We start from the raw sequence: 27,722 nt of genomic DNA on the forward strand, positions 1-27,722 counted from the left end.
AGCCTTCCCAGTAGCTGGGACTACAGGCGTGCACCAACATGCCTGGCTAATTTTGTATTTTTTTTTTTAATACAGATGGGGTTTTGCTATGTTGGCCAGGCTGGTCTCAAACTCCTGACCTCAAGTGATCCCCTGCATTTCGGTAGCAGAGTAGAGGGTTGCTGTTGGGAGGGTACTTCTAGTCAACCACCTGGAGCATTTTCTTTGTTATAAGTGAAAGTGACACTTTCTCATTCACTTCAATTTGTACTAAGTAGGATAAGTAGGAATCTTTCTGGGCAGGAATGCCTTAAGGAAAATCAAATCCATTTTGCATGGGGAGATGTCTTTTTTTTTTTTTTTTTTTTGAGTCGGAGTCTCACTCTGTCACCCAGGCTGGAGTGCAGTGGCGCAATCTCGGTTCACTGCAAGCTCTACCTCCCAGGTTCATGCTATTCTCCTGCCTCAGCCTCTCCAGTAGCTGCGACTACAGGTGCCCACCACCACGCCCGGCTAATTTTTTGTATTTTTAGTAGAGACGGGGTTTCACCTAGATAGCCAGGATGGTCTCGATATCCTGCCCTTGTCATCCGCCTGCCTCGGCCTCCCAAAGTGCTAGGATTACAGGCATAAGCCACCGCGCCTGGCCTCATGGGGAGATTTCTTTATGCTTTGGGAAGCTGGTAATGGTGTTCCTCTTGGCTTTAACTCCAGCATATCCTACACAGTTTTATTGTCAGTGTTTTTGTTTTTTGTTTGTTTTGAGATGGAGCCTCCCTCTGTTGCCCAAGCTGGAGAGCAATAGCACGATCTTGGGTCACTGCAACCTCCACCTCCCAGGTTCAAGTGATTCTCGTGCCCCAACCTCCCCGGTAGATGGGATTACAGGCACTCACCACCACACCAGGCTAATTTTTGTATTTTAAGTAGAGACGAGTTTTCACCATGTTAGCCAGGCTGGTCTCGAACTCCTGGCCTCAAGTGATCTGCCCGCCTCAGCCTCCCAAAGTGCTGGGATTACAGGTGTGAGCCACCATACCCAGCCTAGGTCTTCATTCCTGAAACTCTGGTGTCATGTAAAACTTACATAAAATGAATTCATTATGCTTCTCTGTTGTTTATCTTTTATTATAAGAGTCTCAGCCACGAACCTAGGGATGGGTGAGGAAAAGAAATCTTTTTCTCTGTCGTGGGAGCATGAGGGACTGTTGAATGGGTACAGGGTTTCCTTTTGGGGTGAAGAAACGTCTCGGAACTGGATAGAGGTAATAGTTGTACAACACTGTGAATGTACTAAATGCCAGTACATTGCACAGTAGATTATACGCTATAAAGTATTTAATGGTTTATTTTATTTTATCTATTTATTTATCTTTTTTTTTTTTTTTTTTAGACAGAGTGTCTCTCTCTCACCCAGGCTGGGATGCAGTGGCACCATCTTGGCTCACTGCAGCCTCCACCTACCAGGTTCAAGCAATTCTCCTGCCTCAGCCTCCCGAGTAGCTGGAATTACAGGTGCCCGCCACCACGCCCAGCTAATTTTTTGTATTTTTAGTAGAGACAGGATTTTGCCATGTTGGTCAGGCTGGTCTCAAACTCCTGACCTCAGGTGATCCACTCGCCTTCGCCTCTCAGAGTGCTGGAATTGCAGGCGTGAGCCAACGCGCCCAGCCAAAGGTAAATTTTACATCATGTAAATTGTACCTCAATTAAAAAAAAAAAATCTCTCCCAGAAGAGACAACGTATAAAGCTTACCTACTCCCAGCTCTAGATAAGCATTTGAGAAATAACAGAGACCTGTGTGAGACACAGCTGATCTCTAGGAAAATGGCCCTCTCGTCTCCTGGATGCCAGCCCAGCTTCCTGGGCCCCAGCTGAGCTGCTCTTCAGGATGTTGTTTGCACTGGTTTTAACCAGCAGGATGTGCTCCAGGGACGCCTTCGCTGTGTCTATTTAAACAGGATGAGGATGGATGAATCCTGCAGCAGCGGCTGTTAGGTCTCCAGCACTAAGACAGCACTTCAAACACGGAGTGGGTGATGTGGTCTTACCTTGATATGCTCAGTATTGGAAGAACCAAATGGAACCAAAATGCAAACATTTGTTACTTGTCAAAATGACGGCCACTTTTAAGAGCCAACTGCTGGCCAGGCACGGTGGCTCACACCTGTAATCCCAGCACTTTGGGAGGCCGAGGTGGGCAGATCACGAGGTCAGGAGTTCGAGACCAGCCTGGCCAACATGGTCAAACCCCGTCTCTACTAAAAATACAAAAAATTAGCTGGGCGTGGTGGCATGCACCTGTAATCCCAGCTACTTGGGAGGCTGAGGCAGGAGAATCACTCGAACCCGGGAGGCGAAGGTTGCAGTGAACTGAGATTGCGCCATTGCACTCCAGCCTGGGCGACAGAGCAAGACTCCGTCTCAAGAAAAAAAAATTAAAAAAAAAGAGCCAACTGCCAAATGTATTTCACCTCTGGAGTACGGCCTGGACAAATCTTTAGTGTTCAGCTGTCTTAGTTCCCACTTGCACAAAAGAGGATCCTATAGGTTGAATGTTTACCTCTCCCCAAAACGTCTACATTGAAACCTTGGCCTGGCACGGTGGTTCACGCTTGTAATCTCAGCACTTTGAGAGGCGAAGGCGGATTCATCACCTGAGGTCAGGAGTTCAAGACCAGCCTGGTCAACATGGTGAAACCCTATCTGTACTAAAAATACAAAAATTAGCTAGGCATAGTGGTACATGCCTGTGGTCCCAGCTACTTGGGAGGCTGAGGCATGAGAATCACTTGAACCTGGGAAGTGGAGGTTACAGTGAGCTTAGATCATGCCACTGCACTCCAGCCTGGGCAACAGAGTGAGAAAAAAAAGAGAAAAAGAAAAAAAAGAGAGGAAAAAAAAAAAGAATGGCGATCCTGTTACAGACATTTTCCTGGATCTCATTTTTCTCCTTCAATGATATCTCTAAAACAACTATTATTGTTCTAATTTATTCTTCTTTAACAGCCGCACAGTATTTCACAGCAGATGAATGATAATTTATTCCACCATTCTTCTCCTGATGAGCCTCCACTTTGTGGCCAGTATTTTTGCACATAGGTGTTTTTATTTCCTTTGGATAGAATCCCAGGAGAGGGGCCGGGCACGGTGGCTCACGCCTGTAATCCCAGCACTTTGGGAGGCCAAGGCAGGTGGATCACGAGGTCAGGAGATCAAGACCATCCTGGCTAACATGGTGAAACCCGTCTCTACTAAAAATACAAAAAATTAGCCAGGTGTGGTGGTGGGTGCCTGTAGTCCCAGGTACTCAGGAGGCTGAGGCAGGAGAATGATGTGAACCTGGGAGGTGGAGGTTGCAGTGAGCCGAGATCGTGCCACTACACTCCAGCCTGGGCGACAGAGTGAGACTCCATCTCAAAAAACAAACAAACAAACAAAAAAAACAACAAAAAAAACTAGCTAGCTGTGGTGGCGCATGCCTGTAATCCCAGCTACTCGGGAGGCTGAGGTGGGAAAATCGCTTGAACTCTGGAGGTTGCAGTGAGCTGAGATCGTGCCACTGCTCTCCAGCCTGGGCAACAGAGACTCCGTCTCAAAAAAAAAAAAAAAAAAAAAAAAAAAAAAAGAATCCCAGAAGTGGGATTGCTGGGGTCAAAACTTAAGAGCATTTTATATTGAATAGATATTATCTTACTGCTTTCCAAAAAGGCTATAACACTGAACAGTGTCTCTTATGACCCTGTTTTCTGCATGAAATTAGAAAGTCTTTTAAGTGGACCAGTATATTTATAATGTTTTTTAATTTCAACTTTTGGCTAGGTACGGTGGCCAAAATTAAGTGCTTGTAATCCTAGCACTTTGGGAGGCTGAGGCAGGAGGATTGCTTGAGTGCAGGAGTTCAAAACCACCTTGGGCAACATAGGGAGACTTCTGTCCCTCTATATATATATTTTTAATTTTTTGGCTGGGTGCAGTGGCTCGTGCCTGTAATCCCAGCACTTTGGGAGGCCGAGGTGGGTGGATCACCTGAGGTCAGGAGTTCAAGACCAGTCTGACCAATATGGTGAAAGCTCGTCTCTAGTAAAAATACAAAAATTAGCCGGGTGTGTTGGTGTGCACCTATAGTCCCAGCTACTCAGGAGGCTGAGGCAGGAGAATCACTTGAACCTGGGAGACAGAGGTTGCAGTGAGCTGAGATCACACCACTGCACTCCAGCCTGGGTGACAGAGCAAGACTCCCTCTCTTAAAAAAAAAAAAAAAAATTAAAGAAAAAGAAAAAAAATTCAACTTTTATTTTAGATTCAGGAGGTACATGTGCAGGTTTGTTACAAGGGTGTATTTCATGATGCTGAGATTTGGAGTCTGGGTGAAACCATCAGCCAGATACTGAGCAAAGTACCTAATTGGTAGTGTTTCAACCCTTCCCTCCCTCCCTCCTCCCTCTTGTAGTCCCCAGTGTCTGCTGTTCCCATCTTTACGTCCATCTGTACCCGATGTTTCGCTTCCACTTATAAGTGAGAACACGCATTAATTCACTTAGGATAATGGCCTCCAGCTGCATCCATGTTGCTGTAAAGACCATGATTTTACTTTTTTTGATGGCTGGTGGTATTCCATGGTGTATATGTACCACATTTTCTTTATCTAATCCACTGTTGATGGGCACCTAGGTTGATTCCATGTCTTTTCTATTGCAGGTAGTGCTAAACGGACCAGTCTATTTAATGGGGCCTTATCGTTTTTTTGTTTCTGTTGTTTCAGAAAGATGTGACTTACTCTGAAATGCTGCACCTCACCTACGCTGGCATCTAAGAATCAAAAAGTTAAGGTGTGTAAAGCACCTAGCCCAGCCTGTACCCATCGCAACACTGTCACTTGGTGCCAGTTCCCATTCGTGGTAGCTATTCCTGTTACTTTGTATCTGATCTGAAAATCTCACAACTTTCCCTCAAAGCAGAAGGCAAGGATGCTAATCTCACGGCAGCATCAGAAACAGATCTTTTTTTTTTTTTTTTTTTTCTGAGACAGAATCTCGCTCTGTCATCCAGGCTTGAGTGCAGTGGTGCAATGTCAGCTCACTGCAACCTCTGCCTCCCAGGTTCAAGTGATTCTCATACCTCAGCCTCCTGAGTAGCTGGAATTACAGGCTTGCACCACCAAGTACAGCTAATTTTTATATTTTTGGTAGACGGGATTTCGCCACGTTGCCCAGGCTGGTCTTAAATCCCTGAGCTTAAGTGACCTGCCCGCGTGGGCCTCCCAAAGTGCTGTAATTACAGGCGTAAGCCACTGTGCCTGGATACTGATATTTTTAAATGGTTAAGACCTAAGGCTAATGACAGGGTTTTTCCTTGCCTATCACATTGAGAGCACTTAGAAGACCTTCTTTCCTTCTGAGACATAATCAACTACTATGGGTTTCTCCCTTCAAGATTTCTGATCAGCCCCTTCTTTCAAACCCACTGCTCCTGTAGACTCCAGCCCTGCGATGGATATTTGGACATCCAGCCCTTATGATGGGGTAATTCCAAACCCTCCTAGCTGACCTTATCCTTAGGGCCCCTGACTTTGCATCCAGTTGGTCACCATTGCCAGACAAGCCTTCCTAAAATGCTACTTCCGGCTGGGCGCAGTGGCTCATGTCTGTAATCCCAGCATGTTGGGAGGCCAAGGCAGGCGGATCACCTGAGGTCAGGAGTTTGAGACCAGCCTGGCCAACAGGGTGAAACCCCATCTCTACTAAAAGTACAAAAATTAGCCGGGTGTGGTGGCAGTTACCTGTAATTCCAGCTACTGAGGAGGCTGAGGCAGGAGTATTCCTTGAACCCAGGAGGTGGAGGTTGAAGTGAGCTGCGATTGCACCATTGCACTCCAGCCTGGGCAACAACAGCAAGACTCTGTCTCAAAAATAAATAAATAAATGCTACTTCTCTTCCTCCATCCCTTGTCCTGCAATGGCCCCATATTGCCAGTACTTTTTTAATCCGCCAAAGTCTAGTGGTCCTGCTCAACCATCCTTTTTATCTCACAACTCCTCCAATGCAGCGAAGCTCATGCATGCCTCCAGAAATCTCCATGCTCATCGTCACCTCCATTCTTCCTGAGGTTCACCCACTTAAATTTAACTTCTCTCTTTTCCTTCTCTCCCACTATTCAGATACTATCAGGTCAATTCCCACTTCACATCCTCTTCTATTAACATGATCGCCACCATTTACTGAGAGCACCAGACTCTGTGAAGGGCTTTCATGTATTGTTTCATTGAATCTTCTTAATTAGCCTTTGATACGGTTTGGCTGTGTCCCCACCCAAATCTCATCTTGAATTGTAATCTGAATTGTAATCCCCACGTGTGGAGGGAGGGACCTGGTGGGAGGTAATTGGATCATGGGGGCGGTTTCCCCCATCCTGTTCTCATGATACTGAGTGAGTTCTCACGAGATCTGGTTGTTTGATAAGTGTCTGGTGCTTCCTTCTGTCACTCTCTCTTGCCACCTTGTGAAGAAGGTGCTTGTTTGTCCTTCGCCTTCCGCCATGATTGTAAGTTTCCTGAGGACTCCCCAGCCAGGTCGAACTGTGAGTCAATCAAATCTCTTTTCTTTTCAAATTACCCAGTCTCAGCTAGTATCTTTATAGCAGTGTGAAAACGGACCAATACATCCTTTGAGGCAGATCCTGTTATTATCCCCATTTTACAGATGAGAAAACTGAAATTCAGAGAGGTTAAGTAACCAGCCCAAGATCACACAACTATTATGAAGTGGTAAAGCCAGGATTCAAATGCAGGCAGAGCTCCTGCTGTCAAACGTTACAGTAGTATGCCCCTATATTGACCTAGAAATCCTTCTTGATCATTCAGAGAAAGCCTTTCTCTGTGAAGCTACAAGTCTTCAAAACAGAAAGGCTCTTCCTCCTCCATTTTTGTGAATGTCTTCAACTTCCACTCCAGTTTGACCCTGAAGGCACTTTGAAGTGGTGAGATGTAGTCCTCAAGCTTACAAGAGGCATGTTTGTAATGGAAAAGGAAATTAATGAGCCAGAAAACAGAATCAGTTCTAAGAAACACAGAGATGTGTCTAGTTGACATTAAGCATCTATATCAATTACAGCTTCAACTAATCCTAGGAAATTAGGAAGGCAGCAAAATTAAGTCAACCTGTGTTGGATTCAAATCTCAGCCCTACCACTTATCAGTGGAGTGACATTGGGCTGGTTGCTTAACCTCTGTAAGCCTCAGTTTGCTCCTCTGTAAATAGAACAATAAATGCAATAGATGACTGTATTGTGTCTCATCTCATAGAATGTTTTGTAAGGAGCGGAGGATGCGTGTAAAACATGCACAGAGTGGCTCATAGGAAGAACTTCATGCATGTTATTTCTTATAATCATTTTATGTTTGTTTTTTTAGAGACAGGGTCTCACTTTGTTGCCCACGCTGGAGTGCGTGGTGCAGTCATAGGTCACTGCAGCCTCAAACTCCTGGGCTCAAGAGATTCTCCCACCTCAGCACCCCGGGTAGCTAGGACGACAAGTGCACATCATCACACTCAGCCAGTTTTTTTAATTTTTTTGTAAAGATGAGGTCTTGCTATGTTGCCCAGGCTGGTCTTGAACTCCTGGGCTCAAGCCATTCTTCTCCCTCAGCTTCCCAAGTAGCTGGGATCACAAGCGTGGGCCACTATGCCCAGCTAACTTTTTTATTTTTATTTTTGTAGAGTTAGGGTCTCGCTTACTTTCTGTCTGTATACAATAGTTTGCATTTTTAAAATAATTTCATGTCAGTGGACTCATACAGTATGTACTCTTTTCTTTCTTTCTCGCTTCTTTCACTCAGCATGATGATTTTGTGATCCATTTACATAGTGTGTCTTTAGTCCATTCCTTTTTACTGTTGAAAAGCATTCTGTTGTATGGTTATACCACATTTGGATTGTTTCCAGTTTGGGGCTATTCCTAAAAAAGCTGCTATGAACATTCGTGTACAAATATTTGTAGAGACACATGCTCTCATTTCTGTTGGGTAAATACCCAGAAGTGCATCGTCTGGGTCCTATGATTGGTGTATGTTTAAATTTTTAAGAAATGACCAAGCCGTTTCCCGCCATGTGACATTCCCACCAGCAAGGCATGAGGGTGCCAGTTGCTCTACATCCTCTCCAGCACTTAGTATGATCGGTCCTTTTAATTTTAGCCTTTCCAGTGGCTGCATAGTGATATCTCAGTGAGGTTCCAATTTGGTTTTTCCTAACAATGAATGGTGAATCCACGTATGTATTTCCTTCTACTCTTTCTTATTAAGGCTCAGCTCTTCGGGAAAGTTTTCAGAAGCCCCAGGGTTGGCTAAGCCCCTCCTCTTTGCTGCATTGGCTGCCCTGCTCCCAACCCCCTACTTACTCACACACCCTTATTAAATCAAGGTTACCTTTGTATGTGCCTGTTGCCATAGCTGTAAAGTCAATAATATAATTAACATTTACTAAACATGTATCATGTACTGGCCTCTGTATTAAATGATTTCCAATCTGTCAAGGAATTCTCAGCTATCCAAAGTAGATACTATTACTGTCACGGTTGTACAGTTGCAGAAACCAAAGCTTAAGAGGCGAAATAACCAGGCGTGGTGGCTCATACCTATAATCTCAGCACTTTGGGAGGCCAAGACAGGAGGATTGCTTGAGGCCAGGAGTTCAAGACCAGCCTGGGCAACATACCAAGACCCCATTTCTATAAAAAAAAATTTTTTAAATTAGCTAGGCGTGGTAGTGTGCACCTGTAGTTCCAGCTACTTGGGAGGCCGAGGCGGGAGGCTTACTTGGTCCCAGGAAGTCGAGGCTTGCAAGAGCTGTGATTGTGTCACGGCACTCGAGTATGGGCAATGGAGCAAGACCCTGTCTCCAAAACTGACTTTGAGAAACTTCTTCAGATCTATATAATTCCTCATGGTTATCACTGAGAACAGATACAGATAGCAAAAGATTGAGGTGGGGGAAAAAAAGGTGAAATAACTCATTCGAAGTCCAGAGCCAGGACGTGGCAGAGCCAGGCCTCAAAATAAAAGCTCTCTCAAAAGCCCACACTTATAACCAACAAACTAGAAACCATCTGCTCTTCCATGGCAGGACCACCATGTACTCATACTATGAGGCTAGCGCCTCCCACCCAGCCTGGCAGGCATTTCTCTATAAATATCGTCTGCAAAACAGAGCTGAGCCTTCACACTGCTACCATCAATAACATTTAGTGACATGTATTCATCACCATGCTTTCCTAGCATTATTCTGTTTAATTATCAGGGGATTAAAGAAATCAGTATACCCATTTTACAGATGAGGAAACTGAGGCGTAGGGAAGTTAGGCCAATTGTTCAAGATCACAGTGCTAGGAAGCAGCAGAGGAAGAAATGGACCACAGTAGGATGGAATTCTTAAGGGTGGGGTCAGGACCCCTCTAGCTCTGTTCCTCTAAAACCAGTGCACAGGAGATGCTCACAAGCGAATAGTGAAGAAATGAATTGATTCTATGGTAAGCATCTTTTGGGGAACTTGTGAGTGAAGTACTAAAAGAGGGCCTTTACTGTGCTGGCTTCCAACCAACCCCCAAGCCCATTCATATAAGCGAACCAGGCAGTCCCAGGATCCATTAAGCCAAGGGGAAAGAAACAGGAAAAAAAAAAACAAAAAACAAAGCTGGTGTCTGGACCTGGCCTTCGGAATCTCCACCTCTGTGCCTGGGGCAGACAGCTCACCTGAAATCCCTTTCTCTACTCTCTTCCCCTTTCTTTTTTTCTTTTTTTTTTTTTTTAAATATATAAAAGTTTTAATTTTTTTGGTTTTCACTTAAAATAAAAGAATGAATTTTTTATGGAAAATGCAGAGATGAGGTGATTTACAATGGCTACAGAGTTGAAAAGCGGAGCCTCTTTCTGCTTCTTGAAGTCAGCTAGGCTTGATACATAAATGTGAAGAATTCAACTTTTCATTATTGAATGTATCAGTGTATTGATTCTAAAGTGCTTTAACATATTGATATGAAAGATTACTGGTCCATTGGAGATGAAATAATCATAGTTGCACTTTTTTTAAAAAACCTTAGTCTTCTTACTAGCCTTATAGTAATATTTGGGGCACCCATCCATCCAAGAGGCGAAGAATGTTGTCAATGAGATGTGACTTCAAATAAAGCTCACAAATCGTTTTCAAAATGCATTGGCTGTTCACGGAATACATATTGTGCTTTAAATTTTCACCTCCTCTAAAATCCCCTTTCTCTTCCTCCCAGAATGGCACAAAGATACTTCCAGAAATTCTCTATGCTTTAGTCCTTTGTTCTCAAACATCACCAACTCCCTTTTCCATGCAAGTAGTGCAGTTCTGTGCTTTAAAAAATGAGGAACTGTGTACTCTGGGCACCTTAGAAGTCTTGGTCAAGATTCAAAAAATGGATTCACATTTTAAGGCAAAAGCTAATTGGTAAAACATTTGGAATTTCTGGAAGAACCTCTCAAACACTGTTCAAATTAACTAAGAACTGAAAATACATTTGCAAAACACTCATGAGTCCTTACTGTCTCCAATGGGGCAGCTCTCTGTTAATGCATTTGTTTTAGAAGACTCTGAGAATTTCCTCTCCAGGATGCTGGAGACATTGCTTAGAAACAATTCAGACCAAGAGAACTTCCACTTCAGATGACCAAAAGTCAAGAAATAGTTGACCTTTACTTTAGACAGCTAGACTCATTTTTATATACTCACAACGCAATGCTTCCCATTAAAACAACAACGACACCACCACCTGTTCTGAGGAAACTCCAGCCATGTACATAAAAAAGATGAATTTAGGGAACAATCCATATTTCCAATTGACTACAACTGGTTCAAAAATCCTTGTTCCTCATAGATACCATTGAATTAAAACTCAGAGAAAAGATAAAACATATGAATATTATAGTACATAATGATGGATGAGGGAGGAATCAGTTTTGTAGATGTTCACACTTCCTTTTCATCGAATATGATGAATATCAACATCCAAAATGAAGGAAGAGAGGTACCATTTTCTTGTCATAAGAGGGAGGGCCTTGCTCTATTATCTCTTAGCCTGCCCAGTTCCGAAATCTCAGTATTGCTGTCACTCTGCCCCAGTCAACATAATCGAGGTGGTTATTTTAAAAAGAAATGCTAAAGTCAGCTTCTGGAAATATAGTGAGAACTTTCCGTTCACTCACAGAAGTCATTCTTAATTTTTCCCATCATCCCTGGCTGGCTGGTCATAGAAAATCAAGTGTCCTTGCTGGTTCATACGCAGCAGTCTCTTTCTCTGTGGAAAGTCACATGTTGCTCCTTTTTTTTTTATTTTTTATTTATTTATTTTTTTTATTATACTTTAGGGTTTTAGGGTACATGTGCACAATGTGCAGGTTTGTTACATATGTATCCATGTGCCATGTTGATTTCCTGCACCCATTAACTCGTCATTTAGCATTAGGTGTATCTCCTAATGCTGTCCCTCCCCCCTCCCCCCACCCCATAACAGTCCCCGGAGTGTGATGATCCCCTTCCTGTGACCATGAGTTCTCATTGTTCAATTCCCACCTATGAGTGAGAACATGCGGTGTTTGGTTTTTTGTCCTTGCGATAGTTTACTGAGAATGATGTTTTCCAGTTTCATCCATGTCCCTACAAAGGACACAAACTCATCATTTTTTATGGCTGCATAGTATTCCATGGTGTATATGTGCCACATTTTCTTAATCCAGTCTATCGTTGTTGGACATTTGGGTTGGTTCCAACTCTTTGCTATTGTGAATAGTGCCGCAATAAACATACGTATGCATGTGTCTTTATAGCAGCATGATTTATAGTCCTTTGGGTATATACCCAGTAATGGGATGGCTGGGTCAAATGGTATTTCTAGTTCGAGATCCCTGAGGAATCGCCACACTGACTTCCACAATGGTTGAACTAGTTTACAGTCCCACCAACAGTGTAAAAGTGTTCCTATTTCTCCACATCCTCTCCAGCACCTGTTGTTTCCTGATTTTTTAATGATGGCCATTCTAACTGGTGTGAGATGGTATCTCACTGTGGTTTTGATTTGCATTTCTCTGATGGCCAGTGATGATGAGCATTTCTTCATGTGTTTTTTGGCTGCATAAATGTCTTCTTTTGAGAAGTGTCTGTTCATGTCCTCTACCCACTTTTTGATGGGCTTGTTTGTTTTTTTCTTGTAAATTTGTTTGAGTTCATTGTAGATTCTGGATATTAACCCTTTGTCAGATGAGTAGGTTGCAAAAATTTTCTCCCATTCTGTAGGTTGCCTGTTCACTCTGATGATAGTTTCTTTTGCTGTGCAGAAGCTCTTTAGTTTAATGAGATCCCATTTGTCGATTTTGGCTTTTGTTGCCATTGCTTTTGGTGTTTTAGACATGAAGTCCTTGCCCACGCCTATGTCCTGAATGGTATTGCCTAGGTTTTCTTGTAGGATTTTAATGGTTTTAGGTCTAACATATAAGTCTTTAATCCATCTTGAATTAATTTTTGTATAAGGTGTAAGGAAGGGATCCAGTTTCAGCTTTCTACATATGGCTAGCCAGTTTTCCCAGCACCATTTATTAAATAGGGAATCCTTTCCCCATTTCTTGTTTTTGTCAGGTTTGTCAAAGATCAGATAGTTGTAGCTATGCAGCATCATTTCTGAGGGCTCTGTTCTGTTCCATTGATCTATGTCTCTGTTGTGGTACCAGTACCATGCTGTTTTGGTTACTGTAGCCTTGTAGTATAGTTTAAAGTCAGGTAGCATGATGCCTCCAGCTTTGTTCTTTTGGCTTAGGATTGACTTGGCGATGCGGGCTCTTTTTTGGTTCCATATGAACTTTAGTTTTTTCCAATTCTGTGAAGAAAGTCATTGGTAGCTTGATGGGGATGGCATTGAATCTATAAATTACCTTGGGCAGTATGGCCATTTTCACGATATTGATTCTTCCAATCCATGAGCATGGAATGTTCTTCCATTTGTTTGTATCCTCTTTTATTTCATTGAGCAGTGGTTTGTAGTTCTCCTTGAAGAGGTCCTTCACATCCCTTGTAAGTTGGATTCCTAGGTATTGTATTCTCTTTGAAGCAATTGTGAATGGGAGTTCACTCATGATTTGGCTCTCTGTTTGTCTGTTATTGGTGTACAAGAATGCTTGTGATTTTTGTACATTAATTTTGTATCCTGAGACTTTGCTGAAGTTGCTAATCAGCTTAAGGAGATTTTGGGCTGAGACAATGGGGTTTTCTAGATATACAATCATGTCATCTGCAAACAGGGACAATTTGACTTCCTCTTTTCCTAATTGAATACCCTTTATTTCCTTCTCCTGCCTGATTGCTCTGGCCAGAACTTCCAGCACTATGTTGAATAGGAGCGGTGAGAGAGGGCATCCCTGTCTTGTGCCAGTTTTCAGAGGGAATGCTTCCAGTTTTTGCCCATTGAGTATGATATTGGCTGTGGGTTTGTCATAGATAGCTCTTATTATTTTGAGATACGTCCCATCAATACCTAATTTATTGAGAGTTTTTAGCATGAAGGGTTGTTGAATTTTGTCAAAGGCCTTTTCTGCATCTATTGAGATAATCATGTGCTTTTTGTCTTTGGTTCTGTTTATATGCTGGATTACATTTATTGATTTGCGTATGTTGAACCAGCCTTGCATCCCAGGGATGAAGCCCACTTGATCATGGTGGATAAGCTTTTTGATGTGCTGCTGGATTCGGTTTGCCAGTATTTTATTGAGGATTTTTGCATCAATGTTCATCAAGGATATTGGTCTGAAATTCTCTTTTTTGGTTAAGTCTCTGCCAGGCTTTGGTATCAGGACGATGCTGGCTTCGTAAAATGTGTTAGGGAGGATTCCCTCTTTTTCTATCGATTGGAATAGTTTCAGAAGGAATGGTACCAGTTCCTCCTTGTACCTCTGGTAGAATTCAGCTGTGAATCCATCAGGTCCTGGACTCTTTTTGGTTGGTAAGCTATTGATTATTGCCACAATTTCAGAACCTGTTATTGGTCTATTCAGAGATTCAACTTCTTCCTGGTTTAGTCTTGGGAGGGTGTATTTGTCGAGGAATTTATCCATTTCTTCTAGATTTTCTAGTTTATTTGCATAGAGGTGTTTGTAGTATTCTCTGATGGTAGATTGTATTTCTGTGGGATCGGTGGTGATATCCCCTTTTTCGTTTTTTATTGCATCTATTTGATTCTTCTCTCTTTTCTTCTTTATTAGTCTTGCTAGCGGTCCATCAATTTTGTTGATCCTTTCAAAAAAACCAGCTCCTGGATTCATTAATTTTTTGAAGGGTTTTTTGTGTCTCTATTTCCTTCAGTTCTGCTCTGATTTTAGTTATTTCTAGCCTTCTGCTAGCTTTTGAATGTGTTTGCTCTTGCTTTTCTAGTTCTTTTAATTGTGATGTTAGGGTGTCAATTTTGGATCTTTCCTGCTTTCTCTTGTGGGCATTTAGTGCTATAAATTTCCCTCTACACACTGCTTTGAACGTGTCCCAGAGATTCTGGTATGTTGTGTCTTTGTTCTCGTTGGTTTCAAAGAACATCTTTATTTCTGCCTTCATTTCATTATGTACCCAATAGTCATTCAGGAGCAGGTTGTTCAGTTTCCATATAGTTGAGCGGTTTTGAGTGAGTTTCTTAATCCTGAGTTCTAGTTTGATTGCACTGTGGTCTGAGAGACAGTTTGTTATAATTTCTGTTCTTTTACATTTGCTGAGGAGAGCTTTACTTCCAACTATGTGGTCAATTTTGGAATAGGTGTGGTGTGGTGCTGAAAAAAATGTATATTCTGTTGACTTGGGGTGGAGAGTTCTGTAGATGTCTATTAGGTCCACTTTATGTAGAGCTGAGTTCAATTCCTGAATATCCTTGTTAACTTTCTGTCTCGTTGATCTGTCTAATGCTGACAGTGGGGTGTTAAAATCTCCCATTATTATTGTGTGGGAGTTTAAGTCCCTTTGTAGGTCACTGAGGACTTGCTTTATGAATCTGGGTGCTCCTGTGTTGGGTGCATATATATTTAGGATAGTTAGCTCTTCTTGTTGAATTGATCCCTCTCTCTTCCCCTTTCGAAACCCTGTTTAGCCTTCAGGCCCAATGCAAACACCCCTGTTTGCTGTTGGCCTGCAGCTCCCCAGTCAGAGCCAATTTCTTCCCTAACTTCACACTTTTTTTTTTTTTTTTTTTTTTTGGAAACAGAGTCTCACTCTGTTGTCCTGGCTAGAGTGCAATGGTGCAATCTCTGCAACCTCTACCTCCAGGGTGCAAGCGATTCTCGTGTCTCAGCCTCCCGAGTAGCTGGAATTACAGGCGTGCACCACCACATCTGGCTAATTTTTTGTATTTTTAGTAAAGACGGTTTCACCATGTTGGCCAGGCTGGTCTCGAACTCCTGACCTCAGGTGATCCTCCCACCTTGGCCTCCCAAAGTGCTGGGATTACAGGCTCAAGCCACCACGCCTGGCCCACACTTGTACTTTTCATTTAGCCTGTGTTTCATTATACTGCTCTATAAGTTACGGTGGATTTTTTGTTTTTGTTTTTGTTTGTTTTTTGAGATAGGGCCTCACTGTCACCCAGGCTGGGGTACAATGGTGCCATCTTGGCTCACCACAGCTTCCGGGCCCCCCAGGCTCAAGCGATTCTCTCACCTCAGCCTCCTAAGTAGCTAGAACCACAGGCGCACCACCACATCCGGCTAATTTTTTGTATTTTTGGTAGAGACAGGGTTTCACCACATTGCCCAGGCTGGTCTCAAACTCTGGGGCTCAAGTAATCCTCCCCGCCGAGGCCTACCAAAGTGCTGGGATTACACGTGAGAGCCACTGCGCTCGGCCTGTGGTGTTTTTTTTTTTTGAGACAGGTCTCAGGTCTTGCTCTGTCGCTCAGGCTGGAGTCCAGTGGTGCAATCTCAGCTCACTGTAACCTCCGCCTCCCTGGTTCAGGTGATCCTCCTGCCTCAGCCTCCAGAGTAGCTGGGATTACAGATGCATGCCACTATGCCTGGCTAATTTTTGTATTTTTGGTAGAGATGAGGTTTCGCCATGTTGCTCAGGCTGGTCTTGAACTCCTGACTTTAAGTGATCCACCAGCCTCGGCCTCCCAAAGTGCTGGGATTACAAGTGTGAGCGCCCACGCCCAGCCCTGTGGTGTTCTTAATAGCTGTGTCTCTCACTCTCCAAATCTGTAAACCTTTTAAGAGTGAAGGCTGGGATTCTGTCTTACTCCATCTCTAATCTCTACAGCAGCCAGCACTGAACCAAGAATAACAGACAGTGGATAGGAACATCCAGAGGCAGAGAGGGCTTAGAATCAGGCTCCAGCCCTACCACCTTCTAGCTTTATGCCTTTCAGCAAGTTTCTTAACCCCCTGAAACTTCGGTTGCCCCATGTTTAAAATGGGAATAATAATTCTCCTTATGTCATAGGGCTGTTATGAGAATTTAATAAGCTCAAGTTCATAGCTAAAACTCATTGAATGGATATTATTATTAATATGTGTTTAATAACTAATCAGTCCAAGAATAGGCATGATTAATTTTTTCTTCAGTTAACACATGAGGAGGAAACTCTTGCAAAAATAAAACATAACATTATGAACAAAGTTACGAGCAGACATTACCCAACTGTGTAAATAATTGGGCTTGTTCAAAGTACATTCTAGATACTATCATATTTGTAATATTTATATCACTGCTATAATAGTTTTGCAATAATTTACATAGTTGCCTGTCGAGAGACAGTGCAGAATCTATCCCTTTCCTAATTCTTTTTTTTGTTTGTTTGTTTTCTTGAGATAGTTTCTCACTCTGTCGCCCAGGCTGGAGTGCAATGGCGTGACCTCAGCTCACTGCAACCTCTGCCCCCTGGTTCAAGCGATTCTCCTGCCTCAGCCTCCCGAGTAGCTAGGATTACAGGCATGCGCCACCACGCCCAGCTAATTTTTGTATTTTTGGTGGATGTGGGGTTTCACCATGTTGCCCAGGCTGGTCTTGAACTCTTCACCTCAGGTGATCCACCCGCCTTGGCCTCCCAAAGTGCTGGGATTACATGCTTGAGCCACTGCGCCCCGCCTCCCTCTCCTAAGTCTTAACCCGGTGCTTGATCTTCCAGAGGACAACCCATGGGGCCCTTGTCACACCTTTCACACTCAAGGAAATTGCCACCACTTCTGCAAAATAAAATTGATTAGGAATGAATCATGGACTGTATCAAATGCTGCTTGCATTGATCATCACTTGCCCCGCTATGGACTTAATTCCCCATCTAGTACCCAACATGACCTTTTAAAAACAAAAACCAGGCTCCAGCCCTACCACCTTCTTTAGTAAAGACAGGGTTTCACCAGGCACAGTGGTTCTTGCCTGTAGTCCCAGCACTTTGGGAGGCTGAGACAGGCAGATTGCTTTTGAGCCCAGCAGTTCAAGACCAGCCTGGAAACACAGCAAAACCCCATCTCTACAAAAAAATTCAAAAATTAGCAGGGCTGCTGGGCATCATGGCTCACGGCTGTAATCCCAGCATTTTGGGAGACTGAGGCAGGTGGATCACTTGAGGTCAAGAGTTCGAGACCAGCGTGGCCAACATGGGAAAACCCCATCTCTACTAAAAATACAAAAATTAAGCAGGAATGGTGGTGGGCACCTGTAATCCCAGCTACTCTGGAGGCAGAAGAATCGCTTGGACCCAGGAGGCAGAGGTTGCAGCAGGCCGAGATCACACCACTGTACTCCAGCCTGGGCAACAGAACGAGACTCCGTCTTAATTTTTTTTTTTTTTTTTTAATGGGCTCTAGAGGCACGCACACTTGTAGTTCCAGCTACTCAGGAGGCTGAGGCGGGAGAATCCCTTGAGCCCAGGAGGTCGAAGCTGCAGTGAGCCGAGATCTCACCACAGCACTCTATCCTGGGTGACAAGCGAGACCCTGTCTCAAAAACAAAAAACCTCAAAAAACATAACAGTTCATGTTAGTCCCTTGGTTAAAATTTTTCAGCAGTTTCTCCTGCAATGAGAATAAATTCCAGACTTTTTGTTTGTTTGTTTTAATCACGACCTAAAAGGCCCTACCTAGTCTGGCTTCCCTCTGATTCATCTGCCCTTCACCCTGACTCACTGGGTTCCAGCCACCTTGGCCTTCCGCCTCTTCCTCTAGCACAAGGCCTTTACGTTTACTGCCTGGATTCCTGCTATTTATACAGCAAAATGTCACCTCCTTAGAGAAGCACTTCCTGAACACCAAATGAAAAGTACCCCTTCCCTATTAATTCCCATGTAACACTTACTATGACTTAAACCATCTTACTTGTTTGCCTATGTAATATTTGACTCCTTCACTCTCAACCCAGGTCTTAACTTCCCTTAAATGGAAGCTTTACAAGGGCAGGGACTTTGTCGAGAAATCTCAAGACTGTACCTGCAGCTGCTAGAACACTGCCTGGCACTTGTAAGGCACTCAGTACCTATTTATGGAATGAATAAATGGGATTTGGGGAGCAAATGATGGTCGTTTTTTACTTTTTATTTTCATATTTCAGATGAATTCAAATTTTTTATAAAGTGCATGTATTACTTCTAGAACCAGAAAAAAAGAAATAACGCAAAACCAAAATGAAATAATAAAATGAGCCTATGTAACCAAACAGAAGAAGATAGTTCAAACCCTTCCCCAAGAATCTATTATATAGATTGCCAGCAATTTGCGTTATTTCAGTCTCCACACTGTTTATGAAACCTGAAACGCTGGCCAGTTTAACGATCTGCTTGTTAGTCAGTACACAACTTTGAACTTTTAAATAATAGTCATCTCCCCTGGGCTTATGGAAAGATTGCAGTTTGAGCTTTCTACTTCATTCCAATCTCCTACTCACAGAGCGTTTATTTCCACCACTATGCCTTTGTTGATTTTTTTTTTTTTTTTTTTTTTTTTTTTTTTTTTTGAGATGAAGTCTTGCACTGTCACCCAGGTTGGAATGCAGCAGTGCAATCTCGGCTTACTGCAACCTCTGCCTCCTGAATACGAGCAATTCTCTCACCTCAGCCTCCCTAGTAGCTGGGATTATAGGCGCCCATCACCACGCCTGGCTAGTTTTTGTATTTTTAGTACAGACAGGGTTTCACCATGTTGGGCAGGCTGGCCTCGAACTGCTGACCGCAAGCGATCCGCCCACCCAAAGTGCTGAGATTGCAGGCATGAGCCACCACACCCAGACAGTTGATGCTATTACCTCTCCTGGCATTCCCCTCTCCCGCCCCCAACTCCTCCACTTCCCCTGTCCAAAATCTTGATCATCCTTTAAGACACATTCAAATCTATCAAGAAATGGCCACAACAGCAGACAACTGTGTTTCTGAAAAGCTCTGCGCTTTTTCAAAAGGCACCTTGTCTGCATGTCTCCCTCAATTAATTACACTTGGTTGAAAGCAGTATTTTTATATATCTAACCACACTGAAATGTCACTATACATTTTCCAGCTGAGCGGGGAAAAAACCTCCCTGCTGGTGGAAAAACGCTGTTGAAGGTGGCTGGGAGGAATTACTTTGAACCTTTCTCAAAGGAGAAAATACTAGATGGTTTGTAAGGGTGCGGAAGCCTTTCTCCACATGTTCCCATGAGGAAGGCAATATGTACAGAATCATTAACCAGAATTTACTAAGAAATGGAAGCAATGAAAAGCTGTAACTGGTGAGCTTGGGATAACCTCTGCAAATATTGCTGGGGCCATCCCCTTCTGTCCTCCTATGACAACCATTCAGCCTTGACTGAGCGCTTTCAGCATGAGGCTCTGTGCTAAATGCATTATATACATATCTCATCTAATCTTCCAAGAGTCCGAAGTGCGAATTACTACAATTATCCCCACTTCACAGATGAGGCAACTGACACACAGAGACCTTGAGCAATTTTCCCAGGGTCACAAATCTACCAAGTGACAACTGAATGGGGCTAGTTTGAACTCATTCAGCCTAACTTCAAAACGTTCCTTCTTTGCTACTCTGCTATAGCACATTACATATCTTTTATCTAAAAACTATAGTTGAAATTTAAAATAGCAGTCAACACAAGCTTAACTAAAAAAGACCAGTTCTGCAGTCTCCCTCCCCTCTTCAATTCTGTTTAATTTACACCTACTCAGTGTTTAACATAAAATATTTAAAAATGTGTGGAAGTTAAACAGAGCATGGCTTCTTTTTAAGGGGCCTCTTCTTTTCTCCAGCATTTCATGTGTTACAACATTGGCTTGGCACTTGTCATGCCATAGAAACAAAAGTACTAATTTTCACACTTCATTAATAAATAAATGGAGGGCCCAGGCTTTATGGAATGGATCCATAGATACCCTGAGAGTTGAAAGAGTGTTCCAAAAAAGGTTTAATCAAACACCCCCTGAGTGCAAACAAGAGTCTAGAAAACAGGCCAGGCATGGTAGCTCACACCTGTAATCACGGCACTTTGGGAGGCCAAGGAGGGCAGATCACTTGAGGCCAGGAGTTCGAGACCAGCCTGGCCAACATGGTGAAACCCCATCTCTACTAAAAATACAAAAATTAGCTGGATGTGGTGGTGCATGCCTGTAATCCCAGCCACTCTGGAGGCTGAGGCGGGAGAATTGCTTGAACCTGGGAGGCGGATGTTGCAGTGAGCTGAGATTGTGCCACTGCACTCCAGCCTGGGCGACAGAGCAAGACCCTGTCTCAAAAAAAAAAAAAAAGTCTAGAAAATAAAACTTGCCAGATTCAAGTTTCAAAAGTTAGACTCTGGATCCACATTTTAAGAATTTCAGGTTTTGCCAGGTGCGGTGGCTTATGCCTGTAATCCCAGCACTTTGGAAGTCTGAGGTGGGCGGATCACCTAAGGTCAGGAGTTCAGGACCAGCCTGGCCAACATAGTGAAAACCCCTCTCTCCTAAAACTACAAAAATTAGCTGAGCATGGTGGCAGACACCTGTAGTCCAAGCTACTTGGGAGGCTGAGGCAGGAGAATGGCTTGAACCTGGGAGGCGGAGGTTGCAGTGAGCTGAGATCGTGCCACTGCACTCCAGCCTGGGGGACAGAGTGAGACTCCGTCTCAAAAAAGAAAAGAAAAACCAGATTTAAGGATCCACGCAAGTACAGATCAGGAGCTGTTCCTCTTGCCTTTGACTAGGAAGCAGGACTCAGCCCTTGATGGTTTGAAACAGAGGGTAAGAAGGACTTTATACCAGACTTTTTTTTTGGGAGGGAGTCTCACTCTGTCACCCAGGCTGGAGTGCAGTGGCGCAATCTCGGCTCACTACAAGCTCCGCCTCCTGGGTTCACGCCATTCTCCTGTGTTAGCCTCCCCGGCAGCTGGGACTACAGGCGGCCACCGCCACACCAAGCTAATTTTTTGTATTTTTAGTAGAGATGGGGTTCACCATGTTAGCCAGGATGGTCTTGATCTCCTGACCTTGTGATCCGCCCACCTTGGCCTCCCAAAGTGCTGGGATTACAGGCGTGAGCCACTGCGCCTGGCCTTATACCAGACTTTTAACAGTGTGCAGCATAGGACTCAGAAGTACAAAAATTTCAGGATTGAAACTGCTGTAAATTGGGTGCTTGTTGCAGTTCTCCAGCATGTTTCAAATTTTTTCTCATCAAATGGTAAGATATAAAAAGCTATAAGGGCATTATTGGAGAACTGACCAATATTTACATAATACCTTGCAAAGAGTAAAAGCAGGTTCTGTCTATAAATGTTGTGCAGTAACAGAATGGAAGTGAACAATGGGTATTGAGCACTTAACCTTGAGTTCTATATGTATCATCTTATTTAGTACACACAATAAAGCCATAAGATAAGCACTACTATCATCTCTATTTTCAGAAAATGAAGGCAGAGTGAGGCTTAGCAATACTCCTAAAGTCACATAGCCAGCAAGGCACAGAGTGGGGATTCAAAGCAGCACTCGTGTGAACAGCTTCTATTCTGCATGGACCCAGCATTTTTTCAAGGCTTCTGTGAGCTTCAGAGAGCAACAGGGCTGCCACATATTTATAAAATCACTGAGCATGTTCTGTGACTATCTCAACAGACAGGAAGTTTTCTGAAACCATGAAAGCAATAAACCTTCATGTTAAAAGCAGGCTCTGGGGTCCAAGAGACCCAGGTTCAAATCCTGATTCTGCCACTTAAATGTCAGATCACCTAACAAGTCCCAGTTTTGTTTCGTTTTTTAAAATCTATGCAAGGGGAGTCTTAGTACTGCAGGAGGTTGTTACGGGGACTAAATGAAACGATGCACTTAAAGTTCTCAGTACATGGTCATCTAGCAACAAAAGGCAGCCATTGTTGAGAATATTTTGAGCTTGTAAGAAACAGAGACCCTCATGGAGATACAGAGTAGAATGATGGTTACCAGAGGCTGGGGAGGGTATTGGGAGGTGGGGACATAGAGATGGTTAATGGGTACAAAAACATAGGTAGATAGAATGAATAAGATCTAGTATCTGATAGCACAACACGATGACTACAGTCAACAATTTATTGTACGTTTAAAAATAACTAAAAGAGGGCGGGTGCGGTGGCTCACGCCTGTAATCCCAGCACTTTGGGAGGCCAAGGCAAGCAGATCACCTGAGGTCAGGAGTTCGGGACCAGCCTGGCCAACATGATGAAACCCCATCTCTACTAAAAATACAAAAGTTAGCCGGGCATGGTGGCAGGCACCTGTAATCTCAGCTACTCTGGAGGCTGAGGCAGGAGAATCGCTTGAACCCAGGAAGCAGAGGTCGCAGTGAGCCGAGATTGTGTCATTGCGCTCCAGTCTGGGTGACAAGAGCGAAACTCCGTCTCAAAAAAAAAAAAAACTAAACTAAGAGTATAATTAGTCACACAGCTGGGCTTTTTAAAAAGGGTAGGCGGGCGGGGCTCACGCTTGTAATCCAGCACTTGGGAGGCGAGGGGGGATCACGAGTCAGGAGATCGAGACCACGTGAAACCCGTCTCTACTGAAAATACAAAAACTTAGCCGGGTGGGGGCGCCTGTGGTCCAGCTACTCGGAGAGCTGAGGCAGGAATGGTGAACCCGGAAGCGAGTTGCAGTGAGCCGAGACTGCGCACTGCACTCCAGCCTGGCGACAGAGCGAGACTCCGTCTCAAAAAAAAAAAAAAAAAAAAAAAAAAAGAGTGTAATTGGATTGTTTGTAACACAAAAAAAGGATAAATGCTTGAGGTGATGGATACCCCATTTACCCTGATGTGATTATTACACATTGTATGCCTGTATCAAAATATCTCATGTATCCCATAAATATGGACACCCACTATGTGCACTTAAAAATTAAAAAAAGAAAGAAACAGAGACCCTCAGCCCTGATGCCCTGATGTTATGCCAAAGCACCAAGTCATTGGGTCTTGAAAGGATGAACTAGAAAGAAGGATCAAGGTTAAAAAGGGAGAAAAAAAAGAAAAGGAAAGAGGTTGGCAGCGCTGTGACATCCATCCTAGCAGATGAACCACTAAGACATTAGATTGTGATTTCAACTTCAACCCGTCAGAATCAGAACACAGTTGAGTCCTTCTAGGAAGATTTTCTAAATCCATAATTACAGGTATAGAGAAAAAGAGCGCGCACACACAATTTTCCACCAGGTGAGGACAGAATAAGATCACGTTCACAATACTTTAGCCCTACATCGCTCAGAGATCCATGCTGGGGCAGAGCACGGAGCAGTGACCCAGAGCGAGGCAGGAAGCTGCAGGGTCCCTGAGAAGGACCTCTCCTTCCCAGCCTGGTGGGCAAGCCATGTGAGAGCAGCGGCTTTGGGGAGCCCCTGGGTTTGCAGGGACCTCCAGTGACCCTGGAGCCCCTGAAGCTGCCTCTACACTTTGAGGGCAGGAGTTTCAACTATTGTATCCTATTAATGAAAAACAAAAATCCTTCGTTTACTTAGAAATGTCGACATCCAAACACCGCAGAGAGAACCAGTAAATAAATACGGCCGGTCTATTTCGAAACTGCCTTCTAGGGTTGTACCCAAGCAGACTTCAATTGAGTCAAGAGAGAAAGGAGAACGGTGTGTGCATGGTTCATCTTTTGACCCTCTCGCCGCCCCAAGCCTCCCACCCCGACCCAAGGAAGGCGGGGGAGGAAAAGCTGGGAATTTCAGGTGCACTCCGAAACCTCACGCAGGGGGTAGGAAAGCAAGCGGAAACCCAGCAGACACTCCCCCCTCTCCAGGGACGTGGGCGCTTTCCAGGACGGTCCTGCGTCTCCAGCACCCTGGCGCATCCCAGGCGGAGAGAGGATCCTCCTCCCTGAGCTATGGGAGAGACCCGATTTCACAGGACCAGCTGCGAGCTGACAGATCCGGGACTCCTAAGTCGAGCCCAGGCTCCTGCCTTAGCTGCCTGGCCATCTCCCAACCCTCCCAGTGAGGCTCAGCCCGGAGGGTCCCCCCTTTTGTTCGCAGGGAGAGCGCGTCCCTGCGCAGAGCTGCGTATCCCCCTGCGCTGCCAGCCCCACTGCGGGGGCGCTTTCCTGGGTCCACTGCTGGCGTTCCTCGCGCTCCCACGACCACCCGCTCAGGCACACGGATCCCCAGCTGTCCCCGGCCCCCCGCCCCAGTACTCACTTCTCCCCAGTCCCTCCGTTTTCCATGCCGTCTCCTCCACCGCCCCATAGCGCCTCAGAGGCTTCTCGGCTTCCAGATGGGTGGACAAAGATTGCTTTAACTCCATCGCTGATCCCCGTGGCCAGGTCGATGGGTCTCCCTTTACTCCATCCCCGCTGCGGGCTGCAGGGAGGGAGGTGGCTCCAGCCAGCAGCGTTTTAAGGGGCCGGGCGCCCGTGACGCGGCTCCATCTCTTCCGCCGCCAGCGCCTGGGAGCGCCTACTGGTACCCAGGAGGGGGAGGGATGCACGGCACATGCGCAGTAGGGAGGCTTGGTGGGGAGGCTTGGGGGCTGGGTAGGGAGACAGAGGGGCAGGAGATAACTCTCAGAACAACAACAAACAAAACAACTAAAATAAAACCAACCCAAAGGAAGTGAGAACAAGGCCCCTGCCTATTCCAGAGCCCCTAGTGATGCTTGGCATGGGGCTGGCACTGTGGGCGGCTTGCGAGCTGTAAGCGGGCTGCGGGTTTTGAGTGGGATTGGTGAGCCCGTCTCTATCTGCGGGCGATGCATCCATCTTTCTGGGGAGTATGCAGAGGCGTGAGTGTGGACCTAGATCTATGGGTTCTGGGCTTGGCTGACTGCGTTGCTGTGAGAATATCTGTCGTGTGCGTCTGTATGATTTGAGGTGGGACAGTGGATGCCTATGTCAGTTCCATATGTGTTTGCATGCACTTGGGGGAGACAGAGAGATGAAAATATTTTGCACACAGGTATAGCAGAGCTGTTTGGAGCACGGGGCTTTACTTTCCAGAAACCCCAGAGGTTTATCTTTAAAAAAAACAAAAAATACCACCATGGCAGTGGCTGGGCACGATGGCTGATGCCTGTAATCCCAGCACTTTGGGAGGCCGAGGTGGGTGGATCACTTGAGGCCAGGAGTTCAAGGCTAGCCTGGCCAACATGGTGAAACCCCATCTCTACTGAAAATACAAAAATTAGCCAGTTGTGGTGGCGCAGGCCTGTAATTCCAGCTACTCGGGAGGCTGAGGCAGGAGAATCGCTTGAACCTGGGAGGCGGAGGTTGCAGTGATCCGAGATCATGCCATTGCACTCCAGTCTGGGCAACAAGAGGAAAACTCTGTCTCAAAAAAAGAAAAGAAATGAAAAAAAGAAAATGATTTCCCAGTAGGAAACAGGAAAGAATATGAATAGGCATGTCATGTGGGCAGAGGAGGAAGGCCTAATGTGAGGAGCTGCTCAACCCCCTTAGTAATAAGGAAAATGAAAATGTAAATAAGAATGTATCATCCAATAGGCAAAAACTAAAAAATCTAACAACCGTGTTGTAAAAGATGTGGATTTTTTTTTTTTTTTTGGAGACAGAGTCCAAAAATGCTGGGGTTACAGATGTGAGACACCATGCCTGGCATAATTTCAACTCTTATCTAATGCTAGTGGGAGTATAAATTGGTACAACTGTTTTTTTCTCTCTGTCACCCAGGCTGGAGTGTAGTGGCATAGTCTCGGCTCACTGCAACCTCCATCTCCCGGGTTCAAGCTCCTGAGTAGCTGCGACTACAGGCATGCCACCATGCCCGGCTAATTTTTTGTATTTTTAATGGAGATGGGGTTTCACCATGTTGGCCAGGCTGGTCTCGAACTCCTGAGCTCAAGTGATCTGCCTGCCTTGGTGTCCCAAAGTGTTGAGACTCCAGGCATGAGCCACTGTGCCTGGCTGCATGAATGTAATCTTTATTGTTCTCAAGTATATGTGTATAGCTCTACAAATTATATATAATAGCACTATTTTACATTTTCTTGTAATTTATGTAAATGATATCATACTTTATAATTCTGCAAATTGCTTTTTTCTGTTGTTGTTCCACAATATGCTTTTCTTTCGTTTTATTTATTATTTTTTAATTTTTAATTTTTTTTTTTTTTTTTTGAGACGGAGTCTTGCTCTGTCGCCCAGGCTAGAGTGCAGTGGCACGATCTCGGCTTACTGCAACCTCCGCCTCCCAGGTTCATGCAATTCTCCTGCCTCAGCCTCCCAAGCAGCTGGGACTACAGGCGCCCGCCACCACACCCGGCTAATTTTTTTTTGTATTTTTAGTAGAGACGGGGTTTCACCGTGTTAGCCAGGATGGTTTTGATCTCCTGACCTTGTGATCCACCCGCCTCGGCCTCCCAAAGTACTGGGATTACAGGCTTGAGCCACCGCACCCGGCCGCTTTTCTTTCTTTTAAAAAGATAGAGACAGGTTTTCACCGTGTTGCTCGGGCTGGTCTTAAATTCCTAGGCTCAAGTGATCCACCTGTCTCAGCCTGCCAAAGTGCTGGGATTACAGGCGTGAGCCACCGTGCCCGGCCCACATTATGCTTTTGAGAAATATGAATGTTGATTCATGTAACTCTGGTTCATAGTCTACTGTATAGTATTCTACATGAATTAACCATAATTGGTCTATTTTTTCATTGATGAGGTATAAAGATTATTCCCAATTGTCCACAATTACAAACATGGCAGCAGCAAATGTTTTTATACTCATTTCCCCGTATGACTGAATAGGAGTTTTTCTAGGGGAAAAAATTACAATAGCATGGGGTATGCACATCTGCCAATTGGACTAGAGTGTCAACCTGCTTTTAAAATTAATTGTACCAGGCCAGGCACAGCAGCTCATGCCTGTAATCCCAGCACTTTCAGAGGCCAAGGCGGGCGGTTAGTCTGAGGTCAGGAGTTTGAGACCGTCTCTACTAAAAATACAGAAAAAAAAAAAAATTAGCAGGGCCCGGTGGCACACACCTGTAATCCCAGCTACTCAGGAGGCTGAGGCAGGAGAATCACTTGAACCCGGGGGGTGGAGGTTGCAGTGAGCCGAGATCACGACACTGCACTCCAGCCTCAGTGACAGTGAGACGCTATCTCAAAAAAAAAACAAAACAATAAACATTACATTCAGGATAGTAGTTGCTTTTGGAGGCTGGGAGAGGGTAAGTAGTTGGTTTCAGCTATATCTAAAATTTATATATGTTTAAACTATTTACAGTATTTTGAAAATTTTTAAATCTACAGAAAAGTTGCATGATTAGTACAATAAGAAAAATAT

General features: G+C 44.4%; 1 protein-coding gene across 1 annotated transcript in view; it reads right to left on the reverse strand.

Annotated features, from left to right (window-relative positions):
• The window catches only part of BMERB1 (bMERB domain containing 1), a 152,726-nt gene extending 127,643 nt beyond the window's left edge, over positions 1 to 25,083 (reverse strand). Inside the window, exon 1 of the mRNA XM_003281514.4 lies at positions 24,625 to 25,083. Within this exon, the coding sequence (XP_003281562.1) occupies positions 24,625 to 24,730 (106 nt within the window). The 5' untranslated portion in view covers positions 24,731 to 25,083. The remainder of the gene's footprint in view (positions 1 to 24,624) is intronic.
• Between the last annotated feature and the right edge of the window lie 2,639 nt (positions 25,084 to 27,722).

The sequence above is a fragment of the Nomascus leucogenys genome, chromosome 18, assembly GCF_006542625.1.
Source record: "Nomascus leucogenys isolate Asia chromosome 18, Asia_NLE_v1, whole genome shotgun sequence".
Classification (NCBI taxonomy): domain Eukaryota; kingdom Metazoa; phylum Chordata; class Mammalia; order Primates; family Hylobatidae; genus Nomascus; species Nomascus leucogenys.